This window comes from Pelodiscus sinensis, chromosome 22 (assembly GCF_049634645.1).
Source record: "Pelodiscus sinensis isolate JC-2024 chromosome 22, ASM4963464v1, whole genome shotgun sequence".
NCBI classification, from domain to species: Eukaryota; Metazoa; Chordata; order Testudines; family Trionychidae; genus Pelodiscus; species Pelodiscus sinensis.
The window spans coordinates 6,354,772-6,379,920 of record NC_134732.1 but is presented as its reverse complement, the minus strand read 5'-3'; the positions used below and the strand labels follow the sequence as shown (position 1 = coordinate 6,379,920).

Sequence of the window (25,149 nt, the reverse complement as noted above, 5' to 3'; positions counted from 1 at the left end):
GGTGCTATGCTAGACCCAGTGGCAGAATTCAGCCAGGGCTGGCTTTCTAGCCACTAGATTTCCTCTCAGTTCAAGATGGAGTCCTTGTGCCCCTAGGTAAAAGCTCGTCCACTCTACATTTTGGCACCCACCAGCCAGCTGGAACCACCCAACTCCCTAGACAGACAGAGCTAAGATGTATGGGGCTGTCCATCAGTCCAAACTTCATAAATGAGCTTGAGGAAGCCTCTGTATAAAAGAAGCATGAGAGCAAGGGTCTGAACCAAACCCATCTTAGCAGATTTGTGACCTTTTGGGAGCAATTTTATAATGAACTCTCACAAGATTTTAAGCTCCTGAAAGTAGAGACTGTCTCTTTGTTGTGGGTGTGTACAGACCCTTATTGCAAGGGGCAGAGGCCTGTAGATGACCAGCTAATGCCCAGCTGATGCCCAGCTCTTCAGGGACAAAGTCACCACTCTATGCTCAGTGCTCCAGAAATAGAAATAATAACAATACCAATAAGTAATATATACACACATAGTAAGAAACAGTCCCTCAAAGAGCTTAGGGTCTAACTAGACAAGACCAAGGATGGGAGAAAGGAAGTGCTGTTATGCCCATTTAATTAATGGGGAACTGGAGCATAGAGAGATTCTCTGATTTATCCAAAGTCACAGTCTTACATAGCTTCCATGTTCCACCTTAGAAGTGGCTACATCACAGGTGTGAGTAAGGCGATTCCGTGATATATAGCGTGAAAAGCACTTGGAGCTATTTTGGGACATAGGGACCAATTTCTAGACTATAGACTCTTTGGAGCAGGGACCCAGTCTTCCTGGCTATGTCTAGACTGGCATGATTTTCCGCAAATGCTTTTAACGGAAAAGTTTTCCGTTAAAAGCATTTTCGGAAAAGAGTGTCTAGATTGGCATGAACGCTTTTCCGCAAAAGCACTTTTTGCGGAAAAGCGTCCGTGCCAATCTAGACGCGCTTTTCCGCAAAAAAGCCCCAATCGCCATTTTTGTGATCGGGGCTTTTTTGTGCAAAAAAAATATGAGCTGTCTACACTGGCCCTTTTGCGCAAAAGCTTTGCCCGAACGGGAGCAGCATAGTATTTCCGCAAGAAGCACTGATATCAGACAGTAGGAAGTCATTGTTCTTGCGGAAATTCTAGCTGCCAGTGTAGACAGCTGGCAAGTTTTTCCACAAGAGCAGCTGCTTTTGCGGAAAAACTTGTCGGTCTAGATGCAGCCACCGTGTGTGGCAGTGGGGACTGGCACATTTTGGACATTACTGAAATATAAAGAAGAGCTAATCATTTTTTAGTGAATTTACTTTGTGCACTGTGGCATGGGAGGGGAAGGAAGGCTCTGACCTCCAGTCTCAGTGAGTGGGACACAGTTTGATTGGCATGACCAAGGGTTAGACTCTGTACATCAGAGCAGCTCTGTAGCTCCATTGACTGAAGTATCAGAACATTTGTCATGGCTCAATCTGGGACATCGAGTGTAGGTAATGAGAGCCGGATAGCAGAATAAAGTCTGTAAGAACATGTCTCTGTAACTCCCAGAGACAAACTTGTGCGGTCTCAATTTCCCTGAGAGAGAGAGACAAAAAAAGGTAGCTGCCACCCCCAAGTGTCACTTAGAATTAAAAAAGAAATAAAAAGAAATAGCCCTTTTTACAGGGAAGAAACCACTTGGAATTTCTTCCCTGTGGCAAAACTCTCCCTCCCCCAACCTCCATTCTGCTAGGAATAGGGAAAACAAACAGAGATAATCTGCAGAGGCAGTGGGACTCTGCTTCTCCCAGATAATGTGGTTTCACTTAGGCACATATGTTTAAGAACACAAAAATGAACCAATACTAGTTAACAACACAAAAAGAAAACACTTTTATTATTAAAACAAGACTACTGTTGCAAGCATTGTAAATGACTGGGTGTTAAAAACCATGGATTGAAATAGACTCAGGGATTCTCCCTGAACTATAATTCTTAGTTACAGGAGAGAAGAGTAAAACAATTAACCATCTCAGACATGATTTCCAAACCCCCAAACAAGGAAAACATTAAAACCTGATGGGCTATCTAAACTTTTACATATTTTAATGAATTCAAGGAGTCTGTTCCTGGGAGATTTCCATCTCTCCTGCTCCATACCTGCTGGGAAAACTGCTGCTTGACTCCAAACAAAGAAAAAAACCCTCTCTCATTTGAAATTTCTTATCTGCATTTCATTGGCTGAATGCCCAAAGCCCACTCCCTTAGGTACAGAGCCTCGAGGTTAGCTTCGCCTTTTCCTCGCTCTCCAGGTAAGTCAAACTTTCCCATGCAGCTCCTTTTCATGACAACATCAATTTACCTGACTGAGGATCCAGCCATGCATCTTCAAGAGATACCCCACCTCATAGACTCATAGACTTTAAGGTCAGAAGGGACCATTATGATCATCTAGTCTGACCCCCTGCACAGTGCAGGCCACAAAATCTCACCCACCCCTCCTAGAATAATCCTCTCACCTATATCTCAGATATTGAAGCCTTCAAATACTTTGAAGACCCCAAGATGCAGAGAATCCTCTAGCTGTGATCTGTACCCCATGCTACAGAGGAAGGCGAAAAACCTCCAGGGCATCTGCCAATCTACCATGGAGGAAAATTCCTTCCCGACCCCAAATATGGCGATCAGCTAAACCCTGAGCATGTGGGCAAGACTCATCAGCCAGACACCCAGAAAGTTCTCTATAGTAACTCCTATCATCCCTCTATTGACCTATTTCCCACTGATAATGAATGGTGAATTAGTTACCAAGATCATGTTATCTCATCAAACCATCCCCTTCATAAACCCATCTAGTTTAATCTTGAAACCAGATAGATCTTTTGCCCCCACTACTTCCCTTGGAAGGCCGTTCCAGAACTTCACTCCTCTAATGGTTAGAAACCTTCGTCTAATCTCAAGTCTAAACTTCCTACTAGCCAGCTTATATCCATTTGTTCTTGTGTCCACATTGGTATTAAACTTAAATAATTCCTCTCCCTCCCTGGTATTTATCCCTCTAATATATTTAAAAAGTGCAATCATGTCCCCCCTCAGCCTTCTTTTGGTTAAAGTAAACAAACCAAGCTCCTTGAGTCTCCTTTCATAAGACAGGTTTTCCATTCCTCGGATCATCCTAGTGGCCCTTCTTTGTACCTGTTCCAGTTTGAATTCATCCTTCTTAAACATGGGAGACCAGAATTGCACACAGTATTCCAAATGGGGTCTCACCAATGCCTTGTATAATGGCACTAACGCTTCCTTATCCCTACTGGAAATACCTCGCCTAATACATCCCAAGATCGTATTAGCCTTTTTCACGGCCATGTCACAATGGCGGCTCATAGTCTTTCTATAATCAACAAGGACTCCGAGGTCCTTCTCCTCCTCCGTTACTTACAACTGATGTGTCCCCAGCTTATAACTAAAATTCTTGTTATTAATCCCTAAATGAATAACCTTACACTTCTCACTATTAAATTTCATCCTATTGGTATCACTCCAATTTACAAGATCATCCAGATCTTCCTGTATGATATCCCGATCCTTTTCTGAATTGGCAATAGCTCCCAACTTTGTGTCATCTGCAAATTTTATTAGGATACTTCCACTTTTGGTGCCAAGATCAGCAATAAAAAGATTAAATAAAATTGGCCCCAAAACTGATCCCTGAGGAACTCCGCTAGTAACCTTCCTCCAACCTGACAGTTCACCTTTCAGTATGACCCGCTGTAGTCTCCCCTTTAACCAGTTGCTTATCCACCTCTCAACTTTCATATTAATCCCTATCTTTTCCAATTTAACCAATAATTCCCCATGTGGTACTTTATCAAATGCCTTACTAAAGTCGAGGTAGATTAGATCCACTGCATTTCCTTTATCTAAAAAATCTGTTACTTTCTCAAAAAAGTAGATCAGATTGGTTTGGCACGATCTACCTTTTGTAAAACCATGTTGTAATTTGTCCCTCACATGAGCGACGTGATCGGGACAGAGCTGATTGAACTGAGATGTAGCCAGGCTCCCGAAGGACAGCCCTGGACTTGCACTCATCATCTATCACTCCGAACAGACCAATGCTCATGCTTCTAGACTTGCTCTCCTCTCTGTGCCTAATGCCTCGAGGGCAGACCCTGGTGGGAAAGAGGGTGTGAAGAGGACCCAGAAAAACAAGGTGAATTTAGAGGCCTCTCTGCATCAGGTGTTTCTTGCAATCAGAGAATAAAGCCAGGCAGGAGCAATGTAGACTCAACTCTCTTCACCCCTGCTTCCCTCGGCACCACTCTGGAGGGCACCGGCAACAAGGGAAATCCCAACAGGGCCCGGCCTGCCTCCTCTCTGCACCGCCATTTGTGCCCATCTGGGCTTCTGACATTCTATTCTGTTTTTCTTTCCTTGAAACCAGCAAATTGGGAGCTGCCGCACAGGCTTGTGCCTGTTCCCCATTATAGCTCCACTGAGGCTGTAACACGAGACCGTCTGCGCCATACCCACACATATATTTATTTATCCATACAGACTCTCCCCTTGCTTCCATTAAGTTAGGCAGAAAAGGTTAATCTTTCTTCAGCTGAAGCTTCAAAACTAAGCAAACTAAATAAAATGCGATTTTTAAAGGACTTTTCTTTCCTTGTCTTTGTTTTTTAACCACTAAGCACCAGATTGAGTTGAGGTCACAGTGAGAAATGGCAGAAGAGTAAATTAAAAACAGGTTGAAAGAAAAAAAGAAAGAGAGAAAGAAAGAAAATCACACTCGGAGGAGAGTGCCTGGTTAGATCATAGGGGCTGGTTTAATCTAGGCCAATAAACAAGCTGTCAGGCCTGACTGACAAAGGAACATCTAAGTTCTCCACATTTTCTTTCTAGGAATTGCAGCAGACAGTTCCAATAGCATCCACTCCCTCTTCTTCATCTCCCTCCTGTGCTGCCATGCCACATTGGGGCTGCTTGTGCCGGAAAGCTGAACCACAGCACCCAGGACTAAATCTTTGTCCAAAGGAGCCAGGCTGAGTCACCCTCTCCCCATACTTTATATGCTGCTGTTCTCACAAGGACATGGCTTCTGGGAATGGAGGGCAACCTGGTTAAACAGGCATGTGTTCCCTTTGGCAAAAAGGCTTCCACATTTCCCCACAGGAATCTCAGTTCCAGATTCTCCTCTTTCTTAGTTTGGCTCTGCACAAATCCCAGCCTATGACCGTGAAGCTTCTTGTGATTTACACAGCTGTCATTAAGAGGAGAATTAGGCTGACAGTGCTGATTTAGTGCTCACCAGGACATGTGAATGGTGGCCTTCTTGCTGCTAGGCCAGGAGACCATGAGTCCAAGTCTCCAAATGGGGATGCTGAGTCTGGTACAGGGTGTGATGGTCTTCATTTGAGGCATCAAACTGAGTTCCTCTCTAAGGTCTGGCCTGGGTGGAGTTAGAGATCCTGGGACACTTTTAGGCCATGCCTGTACTTACCCACGGATCAACACTCATGGTCAATTTTCTGGCATTCAGTATTGCAGCTCTAGTAAGGATCCGCTAACTTGAATGCCAAGGTGCTCTCACTGACACTGGTACTCCTGCTCCTCATGAGGAGAAAGGGAAGTAAATGGGAGTGTTCGAGCTAGGTAGGCAAATCAGGCAAACCAGCTTCCGTTCCTACTCCACCCACATCGCTAGGCACTTGCCTGGCTATCAGTCAGTGCGGTGCACTTTGTCAGTGATTATTTTCAGGCTGGTTATTTCTGAGGATGGGTTTCAGGCCTGTACGCAGGAATTTCGGGGAAGAGGGATGCTTTTTTTGGAAATGTGGACCTCATTTTTTTTTAAATATAAAGTTCAAAATAGTGACGCAATGAGTGTGCATAAGAGAGGCTAATGAAAACATTGAGTGATTGGTAAAATGATTTTGCTATAACATTACTAAACATTTATATAGCAGGAAAGGTTTTAGAGAACCAACCTTCTGGGGTCTTGCTGTAATATCGGTAAGTGAAAAATAATATTCCAAAATATTACAGTCTTCATCCACAGAACTTTTCAGTTAAGAGTGTTTATAGACTACTAGTAGTGAAATAGATGTTAGGTCCCTCGACGCCTGTGGGACACCCAGCCAGGCCCAATTATAGTAGGACTGGGGCAGAACCAGCCCGTTTGGTTGGGCTGTGGCTGCGGCAGCGGCAGCCTGGCCCAAGCTGTCGGAGGAGCCGGTGGCTGCCCTGATCCTCCTTGGCCCAGCTCTACCCTTGGCCTCACTCCTGGGGAAAGGGGGAGGGGAGTAATCAGCCTCAGTCTTCCTCAGTCTTCCCCAGGCTGGAGGGGAGGGGCAGAGGCTGGGGCAATGCGCTGTCTTAGCCTTCCCCGGGATGCACTTAGTTCGGATTAACTTTAAACTGCTGCGTGTAGCCGTGGGCAGTTCGTTCGAACTAAGGGGGATTTAAAAATGGCGCCCGGACGGGAACATGCAAATAAAGCCTGGGATATTTAAATCACGGGCTTCATTTGCAACTCCGGTTGCCTGATTTGCCTACCTAGCTCGAATTAACGAGCTAGTGTAGACATACCCTCAGAGTTATTGTTTCAGGCTTTCGGTTGTCATCCCTCCATCAATTTATACCTGGTCTGCTTTGTCAAGGCCATTCCTGTAACCTGAAGCACTGGTGTGGTGGCTGCCATAGCAGGGGTTTACTTAAAAAACAAGAAATAATCGGGTAGCACTTTAAAGACTAACAAAACATGTAGATGGTATCATGAGCTTTCGTGGGCACAACCCATTTCCAGATGACCAGAGTGCTGGAAGTCCGGAACCAAGAATAAATAAGGATAGTGGGGGAGAGGGGGAAAATTGGAGGAGGGGGAAAAAAGGACATTGGGTAGATAAGTTTCAAAGGGACAGCCGAGCCAGTCTGTAACAGGAAAAACTTAAAAAACAACAAATAGTCAGCACCTCAAAGAATACATAGTTAAAAGAGGCTGGTAAGAACCATTAGTTTGCACTAGGAAAGGAAGAGTACTAACACCAGATTCTACGCAGACATTGGCACCTTCATTGTTTGGTTTGTTGATAATGTGCGAGCCATCCGATATCACGATTTAGACCATTTGCATGAGAGTTAAACTTGAGAATGAAGTGGAGTTCCAATCCTTCTCTTGTGGAATTGGTCTGAAACAAAACAGCAACTTGTAGATCCCTTGATGAGGGTCCAAGGAGGTTAAAGTTTTCCCCAATGGCAGGGATTGAACCTCCAGAGCTACAGTTGGAAGCTGGTAGTGAGTGAGCTAAAGCTCTGTAGGTAGTACTGCTACCTAGTCCTCTTTGGTGGAGTGCCATAGATGGGGCCTACACACACTCATCATGGTTACCATACAAAAAGGTTTGATTTTCAGTGAAAGCAGAGTCTCTGAAGCACAACTCTGCAGCAAAGGGATATTCCGTGGCAAATTCTGTGTCGGTGAAGCCTGGAAGATGCAGGACTGATCAGCGCAGTTCTCACGCAACTATCTATCTTCCAACTTTCATGTCCATGCACTAGGTCACGAGACCTAGGCTCGGTATGCGTCTCTGCCACAAATGCATCTCTCTCTGCCTCAGTTCCTCTGGCACATCTAGGGAACATTAATGTTCCCCTGCCCCAGAGGGGTGTTGTGGTGGTAAATTCATTGCTGTTAGCACGGAGCTCAGATAGTGCACTGGTGGGGCCCAGAGAAGGCAACTAGGCAGTTAAAGATGGGTCAGATTTTGAGAAGTGTTCAGCACCTGATGTTTTGGGCTCTTTAGAAAAATCCAGATGTGTATTTTGGTATCTGTGGGGGTGCTGTGCTGGTCTCAGATCCACCCCGCAGTGCCTATAGGAGCTATACTGGACTCCTGCCTGGAACATCATGTCAGAACCCAGGCCATACTTTGGCTTTCCTGGGTCACCACAAGGGAATCCTGGCCAGCATGGGAATCTCCTGCAGGGGGCATGCAACATGGGTTAAAAGATCCCTGCCTATCTCATGGCGGGGCAGGGTCTATAAGGAGAGGCAAGCTGAGGGAGGAAGGTGTGTTCTCTTTCTCACTTGTGGCTTGAGGCAGGGAAATGCTTTGGGGGGGATTTAACCAGCATTTTCAATGGAGATGAATGTTTTAATTTGTTATGTTTTGCCCATTGTTCAAAGACCCTTAAAAAGGCCTCAGGTGTGGAGCTTGCTTTCCTTCCCTTGCCGGAGAAAGAGCCTACCAGCCTTTGGAGCACTAAAGGACTTATCTGCTCTGCCCCATTGTGTGCATATATGAAGCCCCCTCATCTCATTTTGAATGCAAGTGCTTCGAAAAATTGCTGCCTAGGCACAACTGTATTTTCCTAAAACTCCACCACTGCCCAATGACATCTAAACAGATAGCGAGGGATTATTGTTTTGAGTCAGGAGAGTTTTGGCTGGGCAGCGATAATCTCTCTTGTGCCCAAACATTTTGTATTTTTGTATTCTGGTACACTGGACTCGCTATAACGAGCTGCGTCAAGTCAACCCCAAACACCTTCTGCTTATCCTCAAGTAACCTGCCACCTGGTATTCAGAACGGGACCCTTCACGACATCAGCAGACAACAACTCTGTGATGATGGACAGTCACTTTGTAGCCAAACTATCGTGGTAACCAGTGCTTTTTTTGTGACAGTACTGCCCCCACCGCCTTTTTTTTTCTCAACAACTTTTCCCCTGGAGTGCCGGCACCCTTTTTTTTACAAAAAAAAAAAAGCACTGGTGGTAACCATGCCTTTATGCCCAGGTGCATTGTGTCTGATCAGCGGTACAAGGCATCTGGTCTCAGAGAACAAGGTCTAAGTTAAGCAGCAATGACAACACAATTAAATGAGGTGAACACTGAGATCGTGAGTAGTAATATAGGAATTGCCAAACTGGACCAGACCTGTGGTATGTCTACTCCTGTGTCCTGTCCTGCTTTTGTCATAATCTTGTGCCAGATGCTTCAGAGGAAGTCATAAGAACCCCACAAAAGACAGATGTGGGCTAATCTGCCCTCTACATTAAGTCTCTTCCTGATCTCTAATAGTTATAGATGATTTAAGCCCTGAAGGATGTAAGTTAATACACAAAATCCTCTTCTGCAAAAAGAATCGGAAGAGAATATGCAAATGAGAGCACGAGATTTGCAAATGAATGCTTCATTTGCATTTCCGATTCCAAAAAAACAGACAGTGTAGATGTAGCTTCAATGTGAATGCATTACCTTGGCTTAGAGCCCCACGAAGTACTGAGGAGTGATTACTTTGAATGACTCTGGATAATAGTTATTTCACAATAGCAGCAGTGCAGCATCCGTACAACCACTATTTCGAAATAACTATTTTGAAAAAAGCATTATTCCTCATGGAAAGCAGGAGTTATTGTTTTGAAATAACCAGCCCCTTATTTTGAAATAACGGGCTTGGTAGTGTGGATGCTCTGCTTGTTATTTCAAAAAAAGGGGGATGTAGAGCAGGGCTGATACAAAATCCAAATGATAACTCTCTTTGCACTAATAAATAACCGTCTATAAGTGAAAGCAGTTTGGAGTCAGGCCCTAGAAGTGTAATTAAAGGAATGCTATTGATTTAAATTGGGTGATGTTGTATAAGTTGAGTGTATAGTAGTAAAAAAATAAGCTTTACCAAATTATTATTTATTATTTTCATTTATAATAAAAATGATTGCTTTAAAAGAAGCACTCATCTCCCTGTGGTGTTTGAACAGCAATGCTGCGGCCTTTAGGCCCTGGCAGGGAGAGGGTCTGCGAATGGAAAGTCATTGCTTTTTGTCCAGCCTGAGAGAAATGGCATCAAATAAAGAGCATAATCATGACAAGAAGGTTCCATTTGTAAGAATTCCTTCAGTCCTGCTATCCCCAGGTGTTCGTAGTAGCTAAGGTGAGGAAACCTGCTGGACTGTGACAGGTGGGCTACATCTACACTGGCATGATTTTCGGGAAATGCTTTTAATGGAAAAGTTTTCAATTAAAAACATTTTTGGAAAAGCGCGTCTAGATTGGCACGGACGCTTTTCCACAAAACCACTTTTTGCAGAAAAGCGTCCGTGGCCAATCTGGACGCGCTTTTGCGCAAAAAAGCCCCGATCGCCATTTTCACGATCGGGGCTTTTTTGCGGAAAACAAATCTCAGCTGTCTACACTGGCCCTTTTGTGCAAAAGTTTTTCGGAAAAAGACTTTTGCCCTAACGGGAGCAGCATAGTATTTCCGCAAAAACACTGACAATCTTACATGAGATCGTCAGTGCTTCTGTGGAAATTCAAGCGGCCAGTGTAGACAGCTGACAAGTTTTTCCAGAAAAGTGGCTGCTTTTCCGGAAAAAGTGGCCAGTCTAGACACAGCCGTGGTGTTTTGAAATGGTGGTGTCACTTTGAAAACAGAATAAAAAACAAGAGAGAGAAAACATTGACCAAGCCACTGATTCTGTTTTCTTCCAAAGCAACTGGAAAAATGGGGGAAACATTGCCCCATTAGAGGTTCAGGGTTCAACATTTGCAGGGTCTTCCCTGGACTGGTCTGCACGTTGCCTACGTGCCCAATCCAAGCTGCGAGCCAACTTAGTCTGGATTTGCCTGACAGCGTATGGGCTCTGCAATGGGCTTGTGTACTCCAGGGACCCTGCGCTGTGTCTGGGCAATCTACCCTAAAGGAGCCAATCGTGCAACTTGCTCCTGTCTGATTGCCGGCTGGCTTGTGCTGTATTTGTGTTGCTTGCATCTTTTAGGGAAAGGCTCAGGAAAAACTGGATGCCTGGGCTGGAGATTGAGCGTGGGGTTGCTCAGCTTTATTAATCTTCCCCTTCTGCTCTTTGGCCTTCAGGAGAATCCTTGAGCTTCGCTGATGATTTGCTCTCCGGACTTGGAACTTCCTGCGTGGCAGCTGGCAGAAGCCATGGCGAGGTCCCAGAAACCAGCCTTTATTCGGTCATTTTCAAGTGCCTGGAACCGGATGGCCTATACAAGTAAGGGAATGATGGACCTGGGACAGGATGGAGAGGAGGGTTGGGAAGTAGCATAGGGTATGTCTACACTGCACAGCTATTTCAGGATAAGCTGTTCCAGAATAGTTATTCCAAAATAGCTTATTTTGAAATAGCACGTCCACACTGCAAGGAAGCCTCAAAATTAGCCCAAAGGAGGCTTCCCTAATGTAGACCTGCTATCTCGATTTACAGCCCTAAGAAGCACTGGGGAGGAATAACTCAGAATGGCTCTGGTGAGGGGCTATTTCGAAGCAGCAGCAGTGGAGCATCTACAGATGCCTTATTCGAAATAGTTATTTCAGAATAGGCATTATTCCTCATAGAATGAGGTTTACAGGTTTCAGAATAAGCCAAATTATTTCAAAATAACGGAATGACTGTGTAGATACTCACATTGTTATTTCGAAATAACGATGCAAAGTAGATGAAGCCATACAGTGTAGTTGTTCTTTAACATCTCTATTGCAGCAGTGCCTGGAGGGATGTATCCTGGCAGGGCCCCGTTGCGGCCAGTGCTGTGGTACACAGATAGGTTTGTTTGGTGCATGTGTCTTGACTATGTGTTAGAAGCTGAGACAGGTTCAGTCCATGAAACTGAGGTCCAGCTGGTCCACGTTGGACATACTTCTGCTGCTTGGATTTGGGGGTTTGGTACGATTCCATCAATGGGGAAGTGGCATGTCATCCCCCCTTTCCAATCTCGTGTGCATGACGGGATGTGGTCTGCCTCATTCTCATGAGCTGAGCCAGTGAAGGGAGGGCAAAGTAACCTGCTTTCTCTGACCAGCAAAGTTCCTAATGGACAAATGGCAGGCAGCCAGGCACGCTGATACAGCAGCCTCAGAATCATTTGCAGCTGTGCACATTGCTATCTACACATGCTCGTGTTTACTGTGGTACGGAAGGTGGCAGGTCTGAGATCGAGCTGGCGTCTGGATAACAATACCTTGAAACTTGTGCTATTGCCCTTGCCCACTCGGCTCATCTGAGCTATCAGTGGCTTTTCACACACAAGAAAATGCATGTTTCTGTTTTAACAGCAGAAGGCCACCTTTCAGAGCAGTAGTGCAGTAATTCCAACAGCAGCACGTTGAATCCTTTTCTAATACACATTAGGACCCTGTTCTCTCTTACCTCAGTAGGAATCAGCTGCAACGCCATTGGAGACAATGGAGTTACACTGGTCTGAAACCAGCATCAGGGAGATTGGAATCTGATCCTGGGGGGTGGTTCTTAAAGGCAGCTGGTGATTTTGTGTCCTTGCCAGATTCTCCCCTCTCTGTTTCCCCCTTTAGCCAGCAGAGCAGCCAGGGGTGGTATTATGAACATTGCAGCATGACTTTGAGGCCTGTGTGCTAAGCACTGTGAAAACACGCCAGGAGGGACACGTTCCACCTTGAAGTGTTTCCAATCCAAGGAGGCAAAGGAAGTGTCATTGTCTCCATTGTTACTGAGCGGGCACTGCGGTGCAGAAAGACGCGGTGACTTGTCCAAGGTCACACAGGCCTGGTTCCCATGTCGGTGCTTTAAAACCACAACACCACCTTCCTCACGCCTGTGCTTTCCATGTGCTGCATCCCCCCGGGTGGCTCAGTCAGCGTGCAGGGGAGAGAGAAACACCCCAGCCTTAGCGTCCGAGCGGCTGCAATAATTAAAACACATTTTGTAGTGAGTAATGAAACTTTTTATGGGACCACAAAGGCAGTTAACTTGAGAGCTGGCAAATGGACTGTCAACGAGAACTTTTTAAGATCTTGATTAATACTTTCCCTTCACCTCCTCCTCCTCCCTCTTCCTCCCTCCCGCCCCCCATTAAATACATTGACAACCTCCAAGGAGGGAAGAGCTTTTATTGCATAACTCTGGTGCTGTGCCGCGTCTGGGAGCAGGCTCAAAATGGTACTTGCCATTGAATAACTGTAAGTGTTTCCTTCTTAAAATATAGTTAGGTCTGTAGAATAATTATTAATATCACTGGGAATTGGGCTGTTTTGAGGAGATGCCTGGAAGAGTCTGGAACAGAGCTGGCTAATAATTTGCCTCCAGTAAAATCCAGTCACTTGCGAACTATTGGCAACTGGGTGCGTGGTTGTCAAAAGGGAGGAGCAATTCTTTTGCCCTTCCAGTCTCTGGAGAGGCTAATGTTGAGGGTAAAGCATTTAGCTTGAGCCAGGAGAATTGGGTCCCGGGTCCAACTCTGTCATAGGTGCCCTGTATGAACTGCCACGCCACCTCTGTGACTCAGTTTCCCCATTTGCAAAATAGAGGTCTGAGCCTTCCCTGCCTCCCAGACGGTGGTGTGACAATTCACCAGTATTTATAAAGGGCTGGAGGATTCTCAAGCTGAAGGTACAAAGCTTTATCATATGTCCAGCGGCATGTAGGCAAAGGGTTGTCCTCTCCTTGCGCCAAAGGCGCCTCTCTGCTGCACAACTCTGAGTCCCGTAGCAGTGGAGGTGGGCAGAGGTGGCCCTCAATCAGCACACAGCCAGCAGCATCCCTGCCAGCTCTCTCAGGCAGAGTATGTGTTCACTGGCAAGGGGTGATGTCTGGGTGGACTGGGGGAGCTGCTGCTCTGTGCAGTCTGCCTCCAGGGGAAGCTGGCCTCAGAGCTTGCTGTCTACAATACTGCTGCAGCCTTACGTGCCAAAAGCCTGATCCATGGGCTTGGAATGCAGCCAAGCATGGAAAGCAGGCGGCCTGGGGGAGATAGCAGGTGTTCTGGGAGCACAGGTGGAGTTTGAGAGGCACGTGGAGAATGGTCAGCTCCATGTATCTGCCTAAGGCTCTGCGGGGCTTGGCATCCATTTCTCAGGGTTCCCAGAATGCCACGTGCATGCGAGAACCTGCGCAGAGATGCTAGCATTTATGCATGTACACTGGTCCACACACACAGAGAAAGAGCCCGGTATTCACACGCTGGTGCATGCATACCTGAGTACACACCTGCACCTGCCAGTCACCAGAGATATTCTCATGCACTAGGTGTGTACATACACACATACACACGCACACACAAACACAAACACAAACACACTAATGACTGCTTTCTGCAGACATCCATACAGCTGCGACCCAAAGCTCAGATAGTCAGGACAGAGACACGGGAGGCTAACGCTCCACTCTGACCCCATGAAGACACAACTAAAACAAAACCCCAGGCCCCAAGTTGGGTTGATATTGATTTTTGTTACATTTGTTTGTGTGTTTGAGGGAAAATCTCTTTCTTGGAAGTCTCTAAAATGGGCAGACTCCCATTTGCAGCAATTCAGTAGGGAGCTGCGATTGATTTCAGCCCGTCAGGTGACAGCACACATGCTGTGTTGAATCCGTGCTTTTTTGAAAGGCAAACTCTTTTGCCCTCTGCATAGTTGGAAGGTATCACCTAAGGAGAGAGACAGGCCTGTAAGATCACGCGGAGCTGATCAAATCCCTAAATGTGGCTCTGACATCGGGTCCATTTGCCTTTTCCTTCTGAGTCACCTAACGCAATTAGGCGACGCTACTGACCAAAAGCTCAGCACATTCCCATCCTGAGATCATAGCCAAGGTTCAGGTTTTTAAGAAAAACAACATCTCCAAGTAAACAAGCTAATTGATTTTTCTGTGTTTGAGGTTTCTGTAATTCAAACAAATAAACTATCAAATGCAGAGCTAATTTTTACATCACTCTTCATTTTCAGTTTGACAAGAACAATTTGCCTATGCTGCTTTGCCTGCAAAACATTTGGGGTTGTGACATCAATCCTGCAGCATGAAACTGTATCATGGAAGAGCAGATATATTACACACATGCCTGCCTGTTAGCAGGCAAGTGCACCTGCACACAGATATTTGCATACAAACATGCACATGGGTGCACACTCAGAGGCATGCATGTACACACAAGTCCATCTGCAAACATGGGACAAGCCACTGAAAAATACACCGTGGTATTGCTCGTGGGTGTATTTGAAGAATACTGCATTTGATGTATGCCCCTTAAAAGAGAGAAATGAACTAAATGTACTGCTGGCAAAATGTGCCATGAGCAAGAATTCCTCTCCCCAGAGAACAGCTAGAACTTAGGCAACTCACTCACTCCTCCAAGACTGGTCTGGCAAGAGGCACCTCCATGTCTGTTCAGTCCTTGGCTGCTGCTGAGACAAAGGGGGTCATTAGTGCCAATTATACAGATGGATTTGTGATAGGGCTGAGACCTGTAACTCATTGCAGATCGCCCACTAAGTGGGAAGGGCTCTGTATTGTTTCTAGCCAAGTATCAGCCTCCCGGGCCAGCGCCCATAACCCAACCCCAGAGAGTGCACCAGCTCCCTTTACTCACCTCTACTCCTAAATGGGACTGGTTGGGTTGTCTCCTTTGGCACCCTGCAGCCTCGCTGCCCCTGCCACCAGACTCCCCTTCTCCTCTCCTTACCTAGCTGCTCTCTGAGCCCTTGGGACGCCTGTTTACTGAGCTGTGAAAGCCGCCCGCATGCAAGCACTGTACCTGCTCGGCCGCTGGAGAGCAGGCATGCCAGCCCCGCATGTTTATTGCAGAGCGCTTGGGGAGGAGCCACTAGCTGGGGGAGAGGATGAAACCCCTTCTGGCGCGTCGATAGATCAGTTCCGTAAGGGCAGGAGCAGCTCCGGACACTCTTCCCTCCACCACAGATACTATAATGATAGATTAGATTCAATCCCAATGTTTCACTTTATTTACATTCCTGACCTAGCCTATTCATTTCCGGTGTTTGTGCCAAGAATCAGCACAAAACTTACTGGAAACAATATGGAAGTCATTAGGAGCCCCTTCAGAGCCTCTTCCTTGGAGCAGTCCTTGTGCCAAGACGGAGCCTCCAGCCTCCCGCTGAGTTTGCGTTCCCCCTCGCCACACCAGATCGGCCACCATGGTGTGTCGCTGACCTGCCCCGAGGCCTCTCACATGTGTTAGAGAGGTCATGGGGAAAGAGGTCGCACCATGCATCATCACCTCATGGAGACAGGAACTTGGAAGCTAGAGGAAATGGCTCATTGCGTCTCTAGCTCTTGATGGGGAGCTGCGGAAGAAAGGCCAGTTCCCTTGGATGGAAATGAATTATAGCCATGTGACTAGTCAGCCCTCAGAGCAGCAATAAACTCTGCGGCCTGGGCCTGCAGCCCACAGCCAGCAAACCTTGCCTGGCCCAGAGCAGCTCTGTCTCCAGTGCAGCTAGGCTCAGCCCGTGCAACCTGTGTACGGCTTCCTGCTCTTTATACGCACCTCTCTGCACCCTGTGAGCCTGCCAAGGAGGGCGAACGCCTGCTGCTCTTCAGCAGTGGCCATTGTTGTGTGGGTGGATCGGAAAGACACGTGTGCGAGCTCATAGCCAGCAGCAGCAGATCCTCAGTGGCCCTGTCGACCCTTCAAGCGAGGAGTGGATGCCCAGCCATCATTGCTGCACTGGTTCAATAGCAGGCTCCTGCAGGCAGTGGCAAATTGTGCCAAGTCCATAATCGTGGGGTTTAGGCAGGTTTGGCTGAGCGGTGTGACCGCAGCTCTCCTGCTACCCGCCCTTGTTCCCGTCGGGCACATCTGTGTGAGCAGAGACTCACCCCAGCTCATAGTGCAGATGTAGCTGAAGACTTGGTGGAACGGGTTGAACACAGTCCTGGCTGAGCGCCTGCATGTGGACAATCATCGGGCTGCTAAACTGGCTCCCGCTATTGGATCCCATGTGCTTTCAAGTCTCTGGAGTCGGCGCAGCATCCATCACTGTCCCTTTATCAAGCCTTTGACACATACACCTGGAGTACTGACGCCCTGCGTGGCACCTTTCGCAGGAGGTGGGATCCTCAAATCCTCTGTCCTGGGCCCAAGATCAGCACTGACTTCTCAAGTCACCCCAGTAGCGTATTCATGCCGCCTTCAGAGCATGACCCGCACTGGCATTCTGGGCTGCAGTCCCACCCTTCCGGGGGGCAAGTAACATACGAACATTGTAAAGGCAAAGGCACGTCTGGACCACACACATTTCACCCAGAGCCCATATCAGCAGTGGGGGCAAAGGCTGTGATTCCCTGCCCGAAGTGATGGGCTCACGTCAGCACTCGTCAAGGGAGCTCATTGCAAATAGCAGCACAGTTTTGGTAGCCTGAGCAGCCATGGCACAGGCTGGTTGCCCTGAGTCCAACCTGCCTGAGCCCTGTGGGGACGTACAGGGGGCAGCTAGCCCAAACCACTCTTCAATCTGCCACAGAAGGAAGTTTTGAGCTACTGTGACGAGCACCAGCATGAGTGGGTCCATTCAAGCGGGGAATCACGCTTCCAGCTCCAAGTGAAGACATAACGGCACACTCAGCACAAGAGATCTATGGAAAAATAATAAACATCTGCACACAAAACCCTCCTCTAGGTTCTTCACCCTTAGAATCATAGAATCCCAGGGCTGGAAGAGCCCTCAGGAGGTTGTCGAGTCCAGCCCCCTGTCCAAAGCAGGACCCATCCCAACTCAATCATCCCAGCCAGGGCTTTGTCAAGCTGGGACTTAAAAATCTCTAGGGATGGAGATTCCACCTCCTCAGGGAACCCATCCCAGTGCTTCACCACCCTCCTAGTGAAATAGTTTTTCCTAATATCCAGCCTAGACCTCTCCTATTGTAACTTGAGATCATTGCTCCTCATTCTGTCATCTGCCATCAAAGAGAACAGCCTCTCTTCATCCTCTTTGGAACCCCCCTTCAGGTAGTTGAAGGCTGCTTTCAAATCCCTCCTCAATCTTCTCTTCTTTAGATAAATAAGCCCAAATCCTTATTGAGAGCTGATAGAGTCTTAGCCTGCATCTACACTGGCATGATTTTGCGCAAATACTTTTAATGGAAATGTTTTTCTGTTAAAAATATATGCGCAAGAGAGCGTCTATACTGGCATGTGCTTTTGCGCAAAAGCATCCGTGCCAGTGTAGACGCTCTCTTGCGCAAGAAAGCTCCGATGGCCATTTTATCCATCAGGCTTTCTTGCGCAATAAATTAACGTTGCTGTCTACACTGGCCCTCTACACTGGCTTATTCCTGAGTGGGAGCATCAGAGTATTTGCGCAAGAACCACTGATTTTGTACATTACAAAGTCAGTGTTCTTGCACAAATACTCGTGGCCAGTGTAGACAGGCGGCAAGATTTTGCGCAAAATCTTGCCAATGTAGACACAGCCTTAGCGTCTTCTATGGAGGTCAGTAATCTTCTGTTCTCTCTCATCTCCCACTCTCATCTTTTGGTGTTGGTTTGCTCACCCTTGCTAGAGAGTCTCTTAAGCAGCAGTTTCTAACACCTTTGTCTTCTCCTCCTGTGCCTCTGTCTCCTCTTTCTCCAGTCTCACTGTGTTTGTCACAACAGACAGTCATTCACAAGTCCATAGTCTTTTGCCAGTTGTCACCCCTTGGACTTGGCTAAAACAGAAACAGCTCTGTTGTGCCTCCACTGGATACATGGTCAGCTCTGGAGACTAGGGATGTAAAATGGTGTTTAATCAGTTAATAGATTAGTTGATTAGTTGATAAAGGGGGAAACTGCAGAGCTGCAGCGGAGATAGCTCCTGGCCCCAAGAGCTAACCCCCCAGAGGTTCTTCCTACATTTAAAAGACTGAAGTGCAGCAGGTGGCATGAGCTGGGACAGCTGATTCCTGCTTTGCACCTAGTCCCCTGCTACCCCTCTGCCTCCCTTGCCCCCCCTGCAAAGATGGTGCTGTTGGGGGAACTGGCTTTTAAGCCAGCTCCCCTCAGCACTGGCTCCTGCTCTCACCCTTGCTGCCTGTTTCTGATAGAGGCAGCAAGGTGAGGGGATGTAACTAGTTGCGTCACTAGTTGACTATCCAGTAAGCATATGCTTATCAGGTTGTCGACTAGTAACTTACATCCCTACTGGACACCGGGTGTTATTTACTAAGTGTCGCTGATTGAGCTAGGTGACAGGAATATGTAGGGGCTAAGTCCAGCTCTCAATCGACGGGCGTCCACATTGCCTACTAAAATATTACTGCAATGAGCATTAATGGAAGAAGGGCCCAGGACTGAATGGACCATGGGGCCTGACATCCCCTCTCACTGGTAAAGAAGATGCCCCCCAGGTTGGGGAGAAGGTTGGGCTGCCACTGCCTGGACTGTCCATATCATAATGACTCCCAGAGGCAACTTCCAAGCCTTGCTTCTTTCATTAGCATTAAAGGATTCAGAAATGGAGACTGTGTGAAAGAAAGGAAGGTGCTTCCCTCCATACCAGGACAACCAACAGGCTGGGCTGCTTCCCTCTTCTCTCCCCACCCGTCACTCTGCCTCTTGAGGATGGACTTGTCCTGTCCAGCCATAGCGGGGTCGTCTCACTAGAGGCCCCATCCCTGTGTCTCAGCATGCATGGGTAGCAGTGCAGCCTCCCCAAAGCAAGACCTTTTTCCAGTATTACCTGGACTTTAATGAAGTTCAGATTCAGCGCTCGTCTTCCCTGCAGCTGGGTAGTATGGCATGCTATGGAAGAGGCAGTGTAGTGTAGTGGTTAGGGTGCTGGCTCAGGAGACATAGCTTCTGACCCCAGATTTGCTGTGTGATCTTCAGATAATTGTTTCCTAGCTCTGACGAAGTGTGTCTTTGCCCACGAAAGCTTGTGCTCCAACACTTCAGATAGTCTATAAGGTGCCACAGGACTCCTCGCCGCTTTTGCAGATTCTGACTAACACGTCTACCCCTCTGATACTTGTTTCCTAGCTCGTTCCCTTTCCTGTGCCTGTCTTCTCTTTTAACTTGTAAGATCCTCTGGTTGCCTCTGAGTGCCCCTGACTTGGACAGCTGGGCAGGTCTTGTCTCCTTTGGGAAAGGCAAAATTTCTCTCCTTCCCGCCCTCCCTCCCCCATTTCTGGCTATATCCCACACTGTAAACAGAGCAAGCATTATAGATTCCCCCCACGCCCAGCCTCTTTCCAACCTTTCCTCAAGATGTCAGGAATGAAATAACATTCTTTGCATTTTTGTTATGAAGCTCCTGGCATCTGATCTGTAGACCCCCAGCCATCTTGGGGCTTATTTGCATGGGTCCATTGGGGTCGGCTGGAGGAGGGAAGTGAGATAGGAAAGTTGTGGGAGGAACGGGGAGGAGGTGGAATCCTCACATCATGGTGTAAGATACTGCACACGGGGAGATAAAAATGATGATTCTGCCTGGAAATGTTAATAGGAAGAGGGGTGAGGGAGATGTTGATAGGCTGATGGGGAATTGGCCTTTATTGGTTGCCTCTCTTTCCCATTGCAGATTTACTAACCCTCTTCCTCTGTGTGCTCGAAGATTATTTTCAGTTTTCTGAGCATGTAGTAACCTACTATCAGTAAATAGGTTTTTTCTAAGCTTATCTCTCTGATTTCAGCGGAAGAGACAGTGCAAGAGACCCAGGGAGCTGCAGAAATAAACACAGAGATGTTACTGGCTTTGCTCTGGGTCTAAGTCAGCAAAAGCTTCTTTGTGCTCCTAAGTCCCACACATTTGCCTTTCTGTTGATTCTCTGAACTGTACAGCACCTTTCTCCTAGAGATCTTAATGCCCAGGACAAATGTTACTTAACTCTCAGAGTAGCTCTGAGGTTTGATCTCCCCACCCCTTTACGGAATATGTGTAACTCAATCATTTTTCAGGTGCATACTGCAGTGGAGAGCTGGCTCCCTACACAGCTGGGAAGTGGTATTTGTATTAGCCATTTCACAGGTGGGAAAATTGAGGCAGACAGGAAGGTAGTCACTTCCTGAGCTTACCCAGCAATCTGAGTGCAAGGCTCAGAATAGAACGCAGGTGTCCTCTGGTATAGCCGCAGGACTGCCCCACCCCCTTTCCTACCAATCATTTCTCCTCCCTGCTTCCCCACTCCAGTAAAGCAGTGCGGTGATGTGCTAGGCTAGGCCAGGTCCCCTGCCTGCAAGAGAGAGAGAGTCTGAGAGCTGTATGGAGAATCCCAGCAACATTTTGCCAGCACCTTTCCATAGTTCAGGGCTACTCAACACGCATGCCTATGGGCCGCCTGTTTGTTTGTGGTCCACAGTGCGGTTTGGGTTTACACAGGGCTCAACACACGGCCCATGAGTGGGATCCTTTGAACTTGGCCTCCATTGGGAACATGCTCCATAATGGCGAATCAATATAATGGCCATCTGTTGATATGCATTTTAATAGTTAAATTCCTAGACTGTCATTGCTCATTAAAAGTGCTGTCCTGTGGGTGGAAATCAGGTAAGTACTGCATTTTATTAATATCAGCAGAACTGACTTAAATGGGACCTGCATGTTGTGTAGTCTTGCCTTAATCTTTGTATTCATGCCTGTCAGTGTGAAATAACCTATTTGCATACATTTGCATATATATTTGCATGTATATGCAACCACACTTAAGTTGCAGCCCTCAGCATATGCTATGAGTATCATTGTGACCCCCGGGGCTTTCAAAGTTTAGTAGCCCTACCGTAGTAGATGGTTTCTCCAGCTTCATCATTTCCATTACCTTAGTAGGGACAACATCTGTGTCCTCAAGGGGCTTATGTGGAGGAGATCCAGCCTGCTCTGATGCCCTGAACCCTCCAGACAGGAACACTCTGTTTTGCTTTCAGCCTTTTTCCCCGCTCCTGGCAAAGCCAGTCCCTTGGTGAAGGGAATGGTGAGAGGGGCCCCACTCCAGCCAGTGTCCCACCTATTCCTATAGGAAAGGAACATTTTGTAAGGCCAGTTCTTTCCAGCTGAAGTTATAGACGCTATAAACTCTTTCTGAGGCCACTGCGGGAGTCTGACCTAAATGGTGCTCGGTAAAGGCTGGCAAGGGATAAATCGCGCCTGTAAGACAGAGACATAGTACTGTCTTGTGGTTGGAACGGAGGGCCTGGGAGTCACCCTTTGGGTCCTGGATTCTATTTCCAGCCCTGCTGTTGACTCACCGCATCCCCTGACCTCCTCATTTCCCTTTCTGTAAGATGGGTGGTGATCTGGCTGTGGTGAGTCGTTGCTCAGGGTTGGTAAAATGCTTGGCCAGTTTAGAATGGAAGTTTCTAGAAAAGTCCAGCCTGTTATTTACAGCTTGCTGCTGCTCTCCAGGGAATGCTCGGCTGGTCCTCACCCCTGACCCTTCCAACGGCTCATCAGGAGGTGTTAAAAATGACTCCAGTTTTTAACAGGATTTTTCCACCCAGGGGGAACTTCAGACCCAGGGCTCTTTGTCTCTGCAGCAACAACCTCTATACATAAACATGCTGCTGATGAGGATGGGTCTGGATGCACTACAATTTCCAGATGCCCAGCACACACAATTAGGGATGGACTTGCAGACAGCACACAGCTCCAGTCGGGGCCTCTAAGGGAACGTCTCCTTTTCAACACTATTTTGGGATACCCGAGTATCCCAAAGTATCTATTCTGCATCTTTATTATTTAGGATGGAATAATATTTTGGGCTCGCTATTCTGATGTCCCTGCAAACCTCATTCTACGAGGAGTAAGGGACGTTTCAGAATAGCACTTTATTTCAAAATATGGTGCTGTGTAGACAGTGCCAAATGACGAAATCATAGAATCATAGAACCATAGAACTATAGAGCTGGAAGAGACCTCAGAAGGTCATCAAGTCCAGCCCCCTGCCCAAAGCAGGACCAATACCAACTAAATCAACCCAGCCAGGGCTTTGTCAAGCCAAGACTTAAAAATCTCTAGGGATGGAGACTCCACTACTTCCCTAGGTAACCCATTCGAGTGCTTCACCACTCTCCTAGGGAAATAGTTTTTCCTAATATCCAACCTGGACTTCTCCGACCGCAACTTGAGACCATTGCTCCTTGTTCTGCCATCTGTCACTACTGAGAACAGCCTCTCTCCATCCTCTTTGGAACCTCCCTTAAGGAAGTTGAAGGCTGCCATCAAATCCCCCCTCACTCTTTGCTTCTGCAGACTAAACAGACCCAACTCCCTCAGCCTCTCCTCGTAGGTCATATGTTCCAGCCCCCTAAACATTTTGGTTGCCCTCTGCTGGACCCTCCCCAATGCATACACATCCTTTTTGTAGTGGGGGGGCCCAGAACTGGACACAGTACTCCAGATGTGGCCTCACCAGAGTCGAATAAAAGGGAATAATCACATCTCTTGATCTGCTGGTAATGCTCCTCCTAATGCAACCTAATATTCCATTAGCCTTCTTGGCTACCAGGGCATGCTGTTGACTCATATCCAGCTTCTCATCCACTGTAATCCTCAGATCCTTTTCTGCAGAACTACTACATATCTAGTCGGTCCCCAGCCTGTAACAATGCTTGCGATTCTTCCGTCCCAAGTGCACTTGTCCTTGTTGATCCTCATCAGACCCTATCTCTGCCCTTAAGCATATCTACCTCTCCCCCTAGCTTCGTGTCATCTACAAACTTGCTGAGGGTGCAATCCATCCCCTCATCCAGCTCATTAATAAAGATATTGAACAAAACCGGTCCTAGAACCGAACCTTGGGGCACTCCACTAGAAACCGACCGCCATCCTGACATTGAGCCATTGACCACTACCCGCTGGACCTGACCTTCTAGCCAGCTTTCTATCCATCTTACCATCCATTTATCCAATCCACATTCCCAATCAGCTATTTCAAAATAGTATCAAAATAAGATACGCAATTTGCATAGCTCAACACTACACAGCAGTGTTGTTTTGGAATAACGTGAATTATTCCGAAATAACATAGTCTGCATCTACACCGCAAGCAGTTATTGTGACATAACTTCAAAATAATGTCAAGCTGGAAGACTTCTTACTTCAGCTCCTATAACCCTCATTGTATGAGGAGGAAGGGAACCTGGACGAAGAGTGCTTTAACTCGGATTTCCTGCTTTGTAGACCGTGCCAAAAGCCGGAATCAGCGTTTTTCCCTTAAGCTATGCAATTGACATAGCTGAAGTTATATAGCTTATTTCGACTTTAGCCCTGCTGTGTAGACGTGCCCTAAGAGTCCACCCTGACCACCAATTCCAAAGCCTGTTGCAGTAAATGAAACGACTCCCATCAATTGAAATAGGCATTGGATTGAACTGAGTCTTGTGTCTCAGAAAGGGGTCCAGGTTTAAGCAGCAAGTTAAGGCACAAATTAATCCTCATGCATTCGTCAACTAAATAAGTCCCCTATGCAGACTGTAGCACATGGCTCAGACATGGCAGTGACAGGTGCCATATGAAACCATCTGGAGATGTGCCTGAGATCTGAAAGCTCATCACAGTAATGTAATGGTGTCTGCCAAACTAGCCTGTAAGTCTGTAAAACTTTTTTCTCTTTCTCCAGCTGACACCTGCAACAACTCCCCCTCACCCCGCTTTCTTGTAACAACCACTAAAAACAACCCCCCCCAAACAAAGGCACACAAAGTCCTCGCCAGCCTTATCTCTGGGAGGCTGCTTCTTATTCTTCTTTCAATTTATTTTTTTAAATTTTTCTCTCCTAATCTCTCATTTACGCAAAGCATTACGCCATAGGCACCCTTTCCAAGCCCTGCTGCTGCTGCCTTTTATCAGGGTCTGATACCACTAGCAGCCCATCCCAGCTGTGCAAGGAATTCTTACAACTCAAGGTTTCAAGACAAAAAATGTTTCCAGGTCTGCCAACGTGGAGCTTGGAGGCTGCAGGGGAGAGGTGAATGGATGGTGGAATCCTCCCCAGAGGGTGTGCCAGAAGGAGATTTCTGGACTCAGCTGTTTTCCAATATACCTTAACTGCATTCCCATATAGTTTGCTGTTTTTCTTTTTCTAATCCTTGACTGGGAAGGTTGAGAGGGGACCTGGGAGCCTATATTTAATCAGTCCTGGACTTTCCCATGCTGTTCCCCCTGGAGTCAGTGCAAGTCTTGCCATCAAATTCCATGTGGTTTGGACCAAGGCTTTGGAGGAAGTGTGTTCAGGTGCACTGGGTTTGAAATGCCTCGGTGCTACACCTACCTCTGCCACAGATTCTCTGGGGCTGATTCGGCAAGTCATTCAAGGGTGAAATGGTCGAGTGTTCACTGCTTTCAGGGACCTGCCGTACAGCTGATTTTCATAGGTTCGGTGCTCCCACAGTTCCCATTGGAGCTGTAGATACTCAGCATCCTACTGAAGGGCCTAAATGGGCAAAAGTAGCCAATGAT

The 25,149-nt window shown here is 47.1% G+C and overlaps 1 protein-coding gene and 1 long non-coding RNA gene across 7 annotated transcripts in view; one reads left to right on the top strand and one right to left on the bottom strand.

The window, feature by feature from the left end:
- The window catches only part of ASTN2 (astrotactin 2), a 730,659-nt gene that overhangs the window by 645,886 nt on the left and 59,624 nt on the right, over nt 1–25,149 (top strand). For all 6 annotated transcript variants that reach the window (XM_075905850.1, XM_075905849.1, XM_075905851.1 and 3 more), the window contains one exon: nt 10,861–11,002. In XM_075905850.1, coding sequence (XP_075761965.1) covers nt 10,861–11,002 — 142 coding nt within the window. The remainder of the gene's footprint in view (nt 1–10,860; nt 11,003–25,149) is intronic.
- On the bottom strand, nt 14,202–15,765 carry LOC112545460 (uncharacterized). Its single transcript, XR_003088924.2, has 3 exons — nt 15,513–15,765; nt 15,101–15,159; nt 14,202–14,408 (listed from the first exon to the last, which is right to left on the bottom strand). It is a non-coding gene; the product is annotated as an uncharacterized LOC112545460 (long non-coding RNA).